Source organism: Colossoma macropomum, unplaced genomic scaffold, assembly GCF_904425465.1.
Source record: "Colossoma macropomum unplaced genomic scaffold, Colossoma_macropomum, whole genome shotgun sequence".
Lineage (NCBI taxonomy): Eukaryota > Metazoa > Chordata > Actinopteri > Characiformes > Serrasalmidae > Colossoma > Colossoma macropomum.
Window position 1 is genome coordinate 42,026,796 of NW_023494792.1, and position 12,576 is coordinate 42,039,371.

Below are 12,576 nucleotides of genomic sequence, written 5' to 3' on the forward strand. Positions count from 1 at the left end.
TACACAGTGGCTGCAGTGCCTTTTTTCTGAAGTACCCTCTTTTCTTTTTCGAAATGAAGATATTGATTGCTGTTCATGACAGATATAGCATTACTACATAAAACAACCTGATTAAAAAGTGAAACTCTTTTATTCAATATGCATTGAATCAGACTTTGAAGGCATAATTACATTCTTTTAGTGCTGTTGTGATCATTAGCCATTGAATTAGACCCAGTTGTTCTGGTAGTGCTATATCTATGAACTCTCACTAACCCATTCAATAACATTTCTAAGCTAACAAACATGCTGTATAGGATTCCAGATTTATCTGCACTTTTCTCATGCATTAACATATGATTTATACCACTCCTGTCTAAGTTTATTCTGTTTACCCTGAAATATTCTTCCATCTAGACCCAAAACTCCCCTAACACTATAAAACTCCCCAAACTTCTTATATGCTTGTCTATAGCTATTTCCCAAGGTGTTCTTTCATCCTGCCCACTAGACAGTGCACTGTCAGATAATCCAATAATTAAGTGGTGCATGATATATCAGCAGTTGCCAGTGCTGTGCATTTCAGTTCTTTACAATTCACTCATGTGAAGCATAGTAGATAAAACCATCACTATAGATAAGAGCACCTTGAAAATTAAGTAAAAAACTATGTAAAATATTTACATGAAATGGTGTAAGTGTTTAAAATAAGTTATTGGATAAATTAATCAGCGATCCTTTGGTGTACGTGGGGGAAATTTAGGTTAAATTGAGACTGTGAAGTACATAGCTTTTATTTGTTGCAGATGGCAGTAAAGATGTGTCCAAACGAAACATCTGCATTATAGAAGCTATGTAGTTTTAAACTAATATCATTACAACACATTTTGGGAATCTAGGTTTACCAGAAACTGATGAAGCTTCATGGCATTAGTGCTATAATTTAGTGCTGTACTTAAGTTTGGCCAAAGCTTTCCTGGCGGGCTAATTGCTATCATCACACAATGTTTATGCTGATTACAGGTTATGTGATTACCTGATGATGATACATGTTTCCACAGCATGCCAAGACAGGAGAGAAACAAGATTTCTTGCCTGTAATAGCCGCCTAGCCCCAGTGCTTTACTTTAGTAAATGCTAACAGTGTTTGGAACATTGGCCAGATTCATTCTTGCATTAGTTACAAACACATTTATCACATCAGTTACACATCAAGGCTGAAGTTTGTTGATCAGTTTGCCAGATTTTTATTTGAATTTACCGTTTCACATTAAATGGTGCATCAGTTGTGCCATTTAAGGTGGAACTGAAAATGAGAATAAGAAGCTAGTGAAGACGAAGTTAACTTCAGCTTAATTGCAGTGACTGCACTGAAGCTGGATGGTTTGGAGAGTCAGAATAGAAAAATGTTTTTAAACATTTTTGGCTGTAACTTTGACAGACCCAATATTTACATATTTATCAGGTAAATAGATATTGGGGTAAATAGAGAAATTCTCACAAACCACAGTGCTGTGCAAAAGTCAGAGACTACACTTTCCAGTCAAAACAGCCATTAAGTACAAGTAATTCATTTTTTCAGGAATTATTTCTGAGGAGATCAGATATGAGATAATCCACTCGCATAAGGAAAATTAGTGAAAAAGCAGGAGTTTTCAAAACTGGAGATCAAAAAATGATTAAAAAATACAGAGAGAATTGGGACCCCTAACAACCATGCAAGACACGGTAGACCACCAAAACTGTGAGCATCAGATAAACATTACTTAAAGCTTTCATCTTTGAGAGAGAGGAGAAAATCAAGCTCCACTCTCACTTCAGATCTGAAACAATCCTTAAATGTTTCTGTCCATCCTTCCACTGTGAGTTGGAAAGGATATGTAGCTGTCAAGAAGTCATTACTGAGAAAAGATAATAAACAGAAAAGAAGAACATTCACAAATCAAACAAAGAAGCTGCAGGTGTTCTCATGGACTGACCACCCTAGAGTCCAGTCCTCAACATCACTGTATGTGTTTGGAACACGTGGATTGTGAGAAGCAAAAAATACAACCAACTAGTTGGACTGAACATTAGGGGTGTGGAAAAATATCCCTGAAGATTAGAAGAGACTACTGTGTCATATTCTGTTAAATATATGTTTTCTGCTTTTTCTTTGATGCTGAAAAATGAATCACTTGTACTTAAAGGCTGTTTTGACTAGAAATGAAATAAATGAAGGGGGTCTCTGTGTTTTACACAGTACTGTATAACCACAATACATTATTGCTTTTGAAAATGATATTTAGAACATGCATGTAAATATATTATGCTATACATGTGGTATTTTTTCGTAAAACAATATCATTGTAAAAATATCATAAACTGTGATAAAAGGTTGGGTAATTATTATGATATTATGTTTTTATATTGACACGTGCCTGATGTAAAAACACACAGCAATAATACTTTAACTTAAGTACAGTTTCTCTGTACTTTTTCATCTCTGTTTTCTTCCTTTGTCCTTATCCCTCTTTAGTTCCTCCGTTTTTCTTCTTTTAATTGCTATCAGTTCTTGGCTAAGGTGTAATTGAAGATCATTTGCCTCAAGAGAATTTCCCCCAGCCCAAAGCAACAGCAGAAACATTTTTCCCCTCTTCTTTTCCTTTATTAATCAAATAACGGGTACAAAAGTTGTTAAAGGAAGTGAAGTAAAGGCCCAGAGACTCATATCAAGCTGAGTTTTAATATTCAGCCTAATATATGGAGGACAATTCACAGATGGATATGAAAACAGCCCATTTCCTTTCACCAGTGAAAATTACGTGGGGAGTCTCACAGTCACATTATAGAAGATTAATACTCGGAATGATTAGCTGTTAGCTATGGATTAAAAACTGACTGTGCTGTGCTGGAATTAAGCCATGCAAAGCAGCATAACTGTGTGTATGCACTGCATAAGCATACGTATAGTATGCATATGGGTATAATGTCTGAGTGAACATGCCTGAAGCTAGATTTAATATGACTATCTATGCTTTAAACCATATAAATGATTTGAACTTATTAATATTTTTCTTTAAATGTTACTGAATAAGCTTCTACAATGTAAATCATTATGAATTACCGGTTTTTAGCATATGTACTCAAACTTTTGACTGACAGCATGCATACATAAATACATGTGTAGTGTATAAGAAAACATGCTGTATATAGTAATAGTAAGTAACACTTTATTTAAAGGCTGCCTATGTAGGGCCTTCATAAAACATATGTAAGCACTATAGAATAAATTAATAGAGCAATACTTGTGTATTCATAAACAGGTTATGTCACTATTTGCAAGATAACATACTGTGTAAATTACATTGTGTTGCCATAAAGGCCTTTATATGTGAAGGACATTTGTTCTATTCATAACACTATTAAAAAGCAAGGCAGAAGAACACTGTACAGTGTATCAGGTCTATATGTTTCAGCTTAACCTAAAGTAGTTCCATTACTTGTAAACGATGCTTCATAGCAGTTTGCGAGATGAAATATGATATTCCGATGTTTTATTGACATAAGAGTCTACAAATTTATAAGATGGACGTCATAAGTTTCTCAGGTCTATGTATTTCTACTGGAGTTAAAGTAGTTCCATTACTCAGGAATGATGCTTCATAACAGTGTTATAAATGCCCTAATAGCAATACAGTATTATTTATTTCAAAAACACAGCATATGCCAACTTTTCTTATACTCACAAAGCTGTTTATAATACTTAAGTGTTGCTTTCTTTACATGATTCAGTGCTTATGCATGTGTCATTAAGTCCCTGTGTTGCATACCGTCATTCATGCCTACTGTTGCTAGGTTGACAAGCTTTACAGAAATCTGGTAAAAATCACATTCATCCTAACGACACACTATAATACTTTCAGTCAAAATACTTACACTGCAACTGTTTTTCATTTCAGATGTTTATTTCGTATGTAGGATAGATCAGGTTCATTTATTTGCTCTGTAATCAAGCTGATGTTAGCATAGTGACAGATTTTTTGTCCAGTTTGCTCAGTTTCGAGTAGCTACAACAACACAGTTTGGCCTCAGTAGCGCAGCATTTTAAACTAAAAAACTCAGTGATTTGTAGCAAATCTAAACTCTATCCTCAGTTCACTAGGATACTTTGCTAAATGTATCCATCTTGGCAACAGTTGCTATAAAAGGATACCTTTGTGGGAGGAGCATCCCCTTCATTTGTTCAAAAGTCCACCAAAACAGAATCAACAGAGGAGGTTAAGAATATTGTGAGAGCGTCCCCTGCTGTTTGTCAGAGTGTTGACGCTCCTTTCATTTTCCATTTCCCAGAACTTTAGCTGGCCTCCGAGCCATGATATGTTGTTCTTTCTTTTAAACAACCACACATTCAACTCTGTCTAATTATTCACCACCATCACTGTAACACTTCATTTGAGTTTTCATGAACTTTAACACAAAAAGGTAATAAGAGGAGATGGTGAAGATCAGTGTCTGCAGTGTCTGGGATCTCACAATCGATAAATATAACATCATTATACTAGTTAAAGTTATACTGAACTATGCTTCCTGTCACAGTTACCTAAAAACAGTAGAAATGGATGGTTAAAACTGAAGTTAGGACACCACTGGGGTTGTCCTGAAGTTAGGACTGTGCTCTTGTCTTATCTGAAGTTAGAATAAGACGACAAACTTAAGAACTCTTGTTCTGTAATAGCTACTGTTCCAAAGTCAGTCCTAACAGAAGTTGTCATGGTGGCTAAACAGATAAGATTTCAGCCTAATATTGTTTTTACACATAATAATGTCTTAAAAATATTTTGGATACGTTTATTTATTTGTTCTTTTTTTTATCAACCATTATATATCCAACTCAGTGTGTGTTAGAGTGCTGAATCTCTGCACGTGACTATAAGAGTGACACAGTTCTTCCTGAAGGAGGGAGAGTGTAGTGAGCAGGGTGGGCATCAGCTGTTTGATGTGTCACTTTTCATATGCCGTGTTGTCATCTCTCGCCACATTATCTCATATTATGACGCGCTGTGTCTGATGTAAAATATCAAAAAAAAATCAAATAAAAAAGGCAAATCATTTTGCACATCATGTCACATAGATGCTGCTTTAAATTTCAGCAGCTCCAATTTCTAACACCTTCCCACATCTCTGTACGAGCAGCAGTGGAGCAGTACAGGTGCTGAACCAGCACAGCAGAGTGAAATTAAGCCCACAAAGGAATGAAATGCTAATGACTAAAATGCAACTGAGTAGAAAGTAGATTCCTTCACTCACTAATATACTTGAGTGGAAGTAAAGGTATCATTTGAAAACACTCAGAAAGGTACAAATCCATCATAACTGAGTAAAAGGCACTAGTTGCCACCCACCTCTGAGAATCAGTGCTCCTGGAAAGACTCTCTGTTATCACATTTGCTTCAAAAACTGTCCTGTCAGTAGTAACTGACCGTATGTGTGTATGAATGTGTGTGTGTGAGGATCTCTGTGATGTTTGGTGATTGCCTTGCAGTGACGAAGACACACTGACATTTTTTAATCTGCTCCTTTCCTGAGCCGTTTTGCATCGCGCACTGCCACCCTGTCAGATTAACACGCTAACAGTGACCCGCTCTGATAAGACCTGGCATCTTTTTCATCTCCGCTCCGTTCTTTCTTCCCTCCTGCCTCCTTTAATTATCCCTCCGTTGCTCCGGCTTCCGCTGCGCTCCGAATGTTATTAGGCAAAGTCGGTGGAAGACCAGCTTCTGCAGCTTCTGCACCTGCTTACAATTCTGTGTGTGCACTGTTCTCTCTGCATCATTGCCAAAACCATTCTTTAGATGTTTGTTTATTTATTTATTTATTTATTTATTTGGAGGGGGAGGTCTTTCAGAAGCAGTTTATGTGAAATAGCACAAAGTGCAAGTGTTGTTTACTCAAGTGTTTAAACCAGTTTAGAAAATTACTGCTGACCTCGTCCTTCATGGGCTCATAGCAAGAAGCATTCTAGCATTCGAAATTGCTAATAGCACAGCAAAATGACTGCTGTGTACACATAAGCAAAGGCTAATTACTGAGTGATTTTAGAACCTTAGGGAATAGTCTGGCCAAAAATCAAACCCCATTTCCCCCCTTTATCTCAGATGTAGTCGATTAGCTAAGACATGTTTGGTGTCTGAAGTTTGTTTGGTTAGTTTTGCATTAAAGCATTGAGACTAACTTAGCTAACAAGGAAGCTTAAAGCCACCGATTAGCATGGTGTTAACTGCATACCAAAATCATCAGCCTCAAACTGACACTGTATGACATACTGTTATCTATCTACTGTTAACAGTATGTCATAGTCAGTGTCAGAAACCACATAAGCAAGACTCTTAGAGATTTACTGGAAGATACATTCTGGCCTGAAACTAGCATTTAATGTGTTAATTGCAGTGGCAAGCCTAGCTTTTAGAGCTAGGCCTTCAGTTTGGGCTATAAATGACCAAACTATGAGATTCTACTAGTATGTTAACGCTAAGCTAACAGCAATTCCTGTGAATATTTTTTGCACATTCCAGATTAAAAATGGAAGCTTATTAAAGACATTACCTGTTTTAGTTGAAGCTTGTAACAGACATTGACATATTTTACTTTGTATGGAAGTTTTATAGTGACCCTTTCAGTAAGGAGCTGTTTTCCATTTCTAGCTGATTGAAATACACTGGTTGGGCTGCCACTCATAGTTAGAGACTTATCTAGGACTTCCAGAAGGCCTAGAGTGACATTTGTTGGTTCTAGAAATTCCACTGGCACTCCCTAATTATGCTGGTAGTTAATCTAATGCACAAGCCCTTCAGTCCAGCTCCTAAAGTCCTAACCAATGGGAGAGCTTGCCTTGGCTGTATCTACCTAAGGACCACAGAAAAAAAATCTTCTGATTAGATAATTTTCTGTTGAGTAGTTCATGAATTTCTACCTTTTGTTTCCAACCAATATTAAACAATGAAAAAATCAAAAGGTGTATTATGACAATACTTGTAAATATGTGAATAAAAATAAACTACTAATTACAGACATGTATTTTTTGGCTTCACAGAAATCTGAAGGCCTAGAACGTCCCTCTGGTTATTTGTTATGTTATGTAATATTCTGCAGCGCAGAATTGCAACTCTTAGCATCATTGGTTTGATAAAATTCACGATTTTATATCCTTGTTGTGTTTTCATCCATTAATGGTCTCACCCTACAATACCCAGCATCCGAAAATACGTCATACAGCCACTGGGAAGCCCCCCACAGTGATACTGATGTACCACTGATGTAGAAGCTAATAAATACAGACATGATATTCTGGCTGCTAGCAGTAATGCTGGCTATCTTGATAACTGCTGCATTAGTCAGCTAGCGGAAAAAAAGAAAAAAGCCCACCCTCTTACTCATATGACCTTCAAAATGCATCAGAAGGAGATTTTCCTAGTTTTTAAACTGCAAAATCTCACCCAGACAGGTGTGACACCTCTCTAGGAGCCAATTAGGCTGTATCAATGGCAACATTTCTCATTTTGGCTACAGTGCCTTTTTAACAACTGGCCACTGCTTGACACAAGTGATGATTTAGGCATGCAGTTAGCACCATGCTAATTGATGGGGTATAAGCTTCCATTATTTGTTAGCTTTGTAGCTGCAGTGCAAAAGAAAAAGAGGTGAACTTCAGATACTAAACATGTCTTGGCTGGTTGACTACATTTGGGTTAATGGAAAAATTGTGCCTATTTGATTTTTCACCAAACCTTTCTGTAGATACACATAGGAGCATGTTCCAGGATGGTCCCTGTGGGTGGGGTGTTGATCTGTCTGACACTGTATTTACAGGTTTTGGACCACTGGGACCCCCAGAGCAGTCTTTCTGCTCCTGCCCTCCCCCACAGCGCCCCCTACCTGCACTGGCCCTCAGCTACAGAGCCCCCCCAGGGCTTTGACCTCAGCAAACCTGACCCCTATGACCTGTACTCCAAGTCCAGGGCTATGTATGAGAGTAGGCGTAAGTAAATGTCCCCCAAACACTGAGACCTGCTGGGGTCATGGCTAGGAATGGGTGTTTTAACCATTTTTCTCTTCTGTTTTCTCATTTTAAAAGAATGCTGTTTAAAATTCTCAATGAAAAATTTAAATAATTTTTGCAATTCAAAAATCATTTTGAAATGAAGTTTTTGAATATCTTACTGAGGAAATATTTTATAATGTTACACTGTAAAAATAATAATCTTTGCAAGTGAAATCATCTTAAATCTAGTCAGTATATCTAACATGGCTTATTATGAGAACAAGATGTAATTCATTTCTAGGTATTTACTTCTTATTATCTTATTCCATTGGCTGATCATTTTGCTTGTTGCAAGAAATGGTGCTTAACGGAAGAAAATTTAACTAGATAAAATTAATCCGATCTTCTTAGAAAATCTCACAATGAGAAATATTAACTAGATATATTGACTAGATTTAGGATTATTTCACTTGACAAGATATAATGTTTTGTAATGTATGATTATGAAATGAAAACACAGTCCTTTACATTCATCTGTGGTGTGCTGCAAGCCTAAGAGGTAATCTGTAGTTGATGGCTGGGTTGATTCAGTGATTTATATTTGTATTTTAAGTGTGAATTAACACATATCAAAATGATAGCCAGCTAGCATAGCTGATTGTCAGTTACGACACTATTGTTGCTTAGCAACAGGGAAACATGCAGGTGATTGATGGTGTGAATTTGTGTGCCAAAGTTCAATGTTGAACTTGACACAAAGTTTTGCACACAAAATTTATTCGCTCTGAAGTCTGTGATCTGAAATCTTCATCATCGCCAGTTTTGTGTGCAAAGACAAGTTCATTTGTGATGTAGCTTTGGGTCTCTTCGCTTTAAATTTGATTCTTACAGTTCAACATTGCCAAAATTCATGTTATTTACTAGTTTTAAGGTTAATTTCTTTAGTTTATTAAGATTATTTATTAGTGGCTTATTTCATGTTTGTGGAGCGAGATGCTTTTTGTAGTAGTTTTCAATAGGAGAGTTTTGCTATTTGTTATTGTTGGCTGGCATTTGTGATGAGCCAGAGTGGGAGAAAGTTGAAGTGGTCAGGTAACCTCTGTCATTAGCAATTTTCTGTGCTGACCAATCAGATTAAAAGGAAGGTGGGCCTTTAGCTGTAGTGGAGGGAGATTGCAGTAGCTAGTTAGCCTCAACTGTATGATTTGACTAAATTCACTAAATCCTGATGTAAACAAAAAAGCAGTTTAGTTCAGCTTCTTTCTGCTAGCAGCACCACACTTACTATTTAATAGTATATCACTTTCTACAAGAGCAGCGCCAGAGTTTTAAGCCTGTACATATCAAGACAGGAGCCAGAGAGCACAGCTAATTGAAGGTTCAGACACTACTGTTGCTTATCAAGAGGGAGAACAGGTCACAAAATGCAGTGTGAACCTCCAAGAAAAAAGGCCGTGCAGTGCACCTCACGTTTTTCCACGTTCAAAAAAAAACACAACGTGATGTGCACAGGCACTTGAGTATTCGGTTAACCGTTCGAAATGCCAGAATTCAAATACTGAAACCACTATTAGGGTATCCTTATCACTGAGAGAAACCACTCAGCAAGCTCCCTGATATCGTGTTTCACTTGCAAATACGTCACGGTATGGACGGAGAATGCATTATAATTTCCCATTCACACTGACTTTGTGTCTTTTATTCTTTACTTTGATTATGAGTCAGTTACCTCATGGAAAAGCATAACTATCTTGCACCTGCTCACCAATAGAAATATCTGAAAGAGGTTTAGAGACTTGGCTGAATGCCTGAATGTTTCTGTAATTTGTAATTCTGTAAACACTATTTATACAAGTACACTCTGTACATGTACAAGTACTCAAGTACAGTAAAGGGGAATAAGCCATACACACAGCCTTGACCTTACACATCATTCAGAAGCTCTTTAAACCTACTGCAAGTATAAAAGTATAGTTTACTTCACAGGAAAACATTATTTTTAATGTTATTGCTTACTGCTTATGACATACTGTGGCCTTCAGCTGCTTGTAGACCAGAATCGTTCACTTTTGTTGATGGTATAAAAGCCCATAAATATGAATAACAACATTATTTATCTGAAGAGTTCAATGCTGCCTCGCACAAGGTTATTACATGAACTGTTTATGACTACACTGCCTGATATCAGACATCATTTCACAATATGTTGGAGAAGATTTTACACTAAAGCATACAGCACTGTGCAAAAGTCAGAAAGCAGCCTTTCATTATTTCCAAAACTGGAATCCAACAAAAAGACCTAGTAAACCACCAAAGCTGTCACCATCAGATAAACAGTACTTAAAGCTGTCATCTCTGAGAGAGAGGAGAAAATCAAGCTTCACTCTTGCATCACATCTGAAAAAATCCACAGGTGTTTCTGTCCATCCTTCCACTGTGAGAAGACAACTCAACACTATGAATCTGAAAGGGTGTGCAGCTGTCAAGAAGCCGTTACTGAGAAAAGGAAATAGACGAAAAAGAAGACCTTTTGCAAATTCAACAAAGAAGCTTCTGGTGTTGTCAGAACAATGGCCCTGTGTCAGGAGGTCATTTAATGGAACAATGCCCCACCAACCAATCTTCATGCCGCACTAAACCCATTATACGCCATATACACTTTTATAGTGGCACGTGGCAAAAAACAAAGTGAAAGTAAACCTTGTGCTGTGATGGCTTTTATAAGAGACTACTGACTAACACAAGAGGGAAGATGCATCAGCAGACGGATTTTCTAAAATGGCTAGATCTTTGGTAATCGGCTATGAGTGTGACTGTCCTGTTGATTTCCTCTTGAATGTGTGGCTCGTTTGGACAGATTTACTGTGCATTTTTCAGCCCATATTTTCTTACCTTTTTTTGTGCTGCATGGATAGACTGCTTCCCCGACCCACCCCTCCATGATTTTTGAATGCCCCACTAATGATTAAGCTCTGGCACTGGGACTAGGACTGACCACCCCAGAGTCCTGCCTTTTGCACAGCAAAATTTTATTATCATTACCATTACATATAAAACTCCAGAAGACATCTGTAGGTCCTCTTGTATATGCTATGACTGCGAGTTTGCACCATTGCACTATTTCATATCAAAATCTCTGAAGTTTGTATTTTTATATTGTAAAAATTTGGTGGAATTCCCCTTTAAATCTATACTGGTAGTATAATTTAAAGAAATTCAAAAAAGAAAGCAGTATTTTGTTAGCATTGATATTTAATTTCATAGACTTTAGCTTCAAAAGCCATGAAAAACATAGCCTCAACCGTTGAGTGTGTAGAAGTACTACTTTTGTTTTGCTATGCATTTATATTTTTACATTACATAATTATTGAAATGTAATAATGCATAAGTAGTTACTTAGCTTGCTACGTAATGAATTACTTTTGATTTACATTCTGTGTCCAGGGGTTCAAGTCTGCACTTCTGACTTTTAGCCGTTTGTTTCAATATCAAAAAATGACAAAAACATGGCAAAATGTACACTTTCCACAGAATTTCTCATTTTGTTTCAGTGCAATTCTAGCAAAAATGAACCCCTTTAAAATCCCACACTATGGCTTATTTTTCAGTAACTACATGGACAACAATGCAAACTGGCTGAATTATTCTCAGGCCATTGAAGTGTGTAGTTAAACTTTGGCCCTGCTGGTGGGTCCTGGCCATTTAAGGGGCTAATATAAAGTTCTAGCACACTTTTGTTATTACTGACTATAACTTTAACTTGTACAGACTGTTCAGTGTTCCATTTACCAGTTGTTCACAGTATTTTAGTTCATTGGTAAATAAAGCTAATAGTGGCAGACTCATAAATTCTGTGCTCTAATCAAATGTTAATATTTCAGATTCGGTACCGAACTCCAGTTGCGATCAGATATGTGGTGTCCTTTATTAGGAGCTGGGTGAATGCGTTTCAGACATGAATTAAAAATAAAGTGTCAGAAATGTCTGGGATAAAGGCCTGTAGCGGCTGTGACTCAGCGTGTTTAAGCTTTTATTTGTCGCTTCCTGTGTACCAGAAACATGTTGTTCAGTATTTAGAGTAATGGAGCTAAAAACAGTTGGTTCTGTGATGAGAGCCGTGCTCTGTCCTGTTATTCTTTTCTCTTTCTGTCTGTCTGAAAAACCAGTGGTTTGAATTTCCTTAGTTCTGTTGTGTACATTGGTTGTACATAACTGTGCTGGTGTAATATATATTATTGATGTGGAAATGATGTGCAATGCTGCATGAAGCAAATTCAATGCACTATTGTTTATTTTCTGTGTATCTCTTTTTTTCTCACTCCTACATGCATATACAAACCCTTTTCATTCTGTCTTGTGTTAAAATGAAAAGAATTAGCGGGCCTGGTTCCTGAAAAACCAAACATGTTTGGTACCGCTACACTGTTTTATAAAACAGCCATTAAGTACAAGTACATTTTTTAGAAGATATTTCTGAGGAGATTAGATGTAAGATAATCAGCTTCCATAAGGAAGGGAGAAGTCAAAGGAAAAGCAGTGAAAGAACAGGAGTTTCCAATCCTGGAGTTCCAAAAAAT

The 12,576-nt window shown here is 37.0% G+C and overlaps 1 protein-coding gene across 1 annotated transcript in view; it reads left to right on the top strand.

Moving 5' to 3' along the window:
* magi2a (membrane associated guanylate kinase, WW and PDZ domain containing 2a) overlaps positions 1–12,576 on the top strand; it is a 312,951-nt gene that overhangs the window by 255,446 nt on the left and 44,929 nt on the right. The window contains exon 12 of the mRNA XM_036577226.1: positions 7,828–7,996. Within this exon, the coding sequence (XP_036433119.1) occupies positions 7,828–7,996 (169 nt within the window). The remainder of the gene's footprint in view (positions 1–7,827; positions 7,997–12,576) is intronic.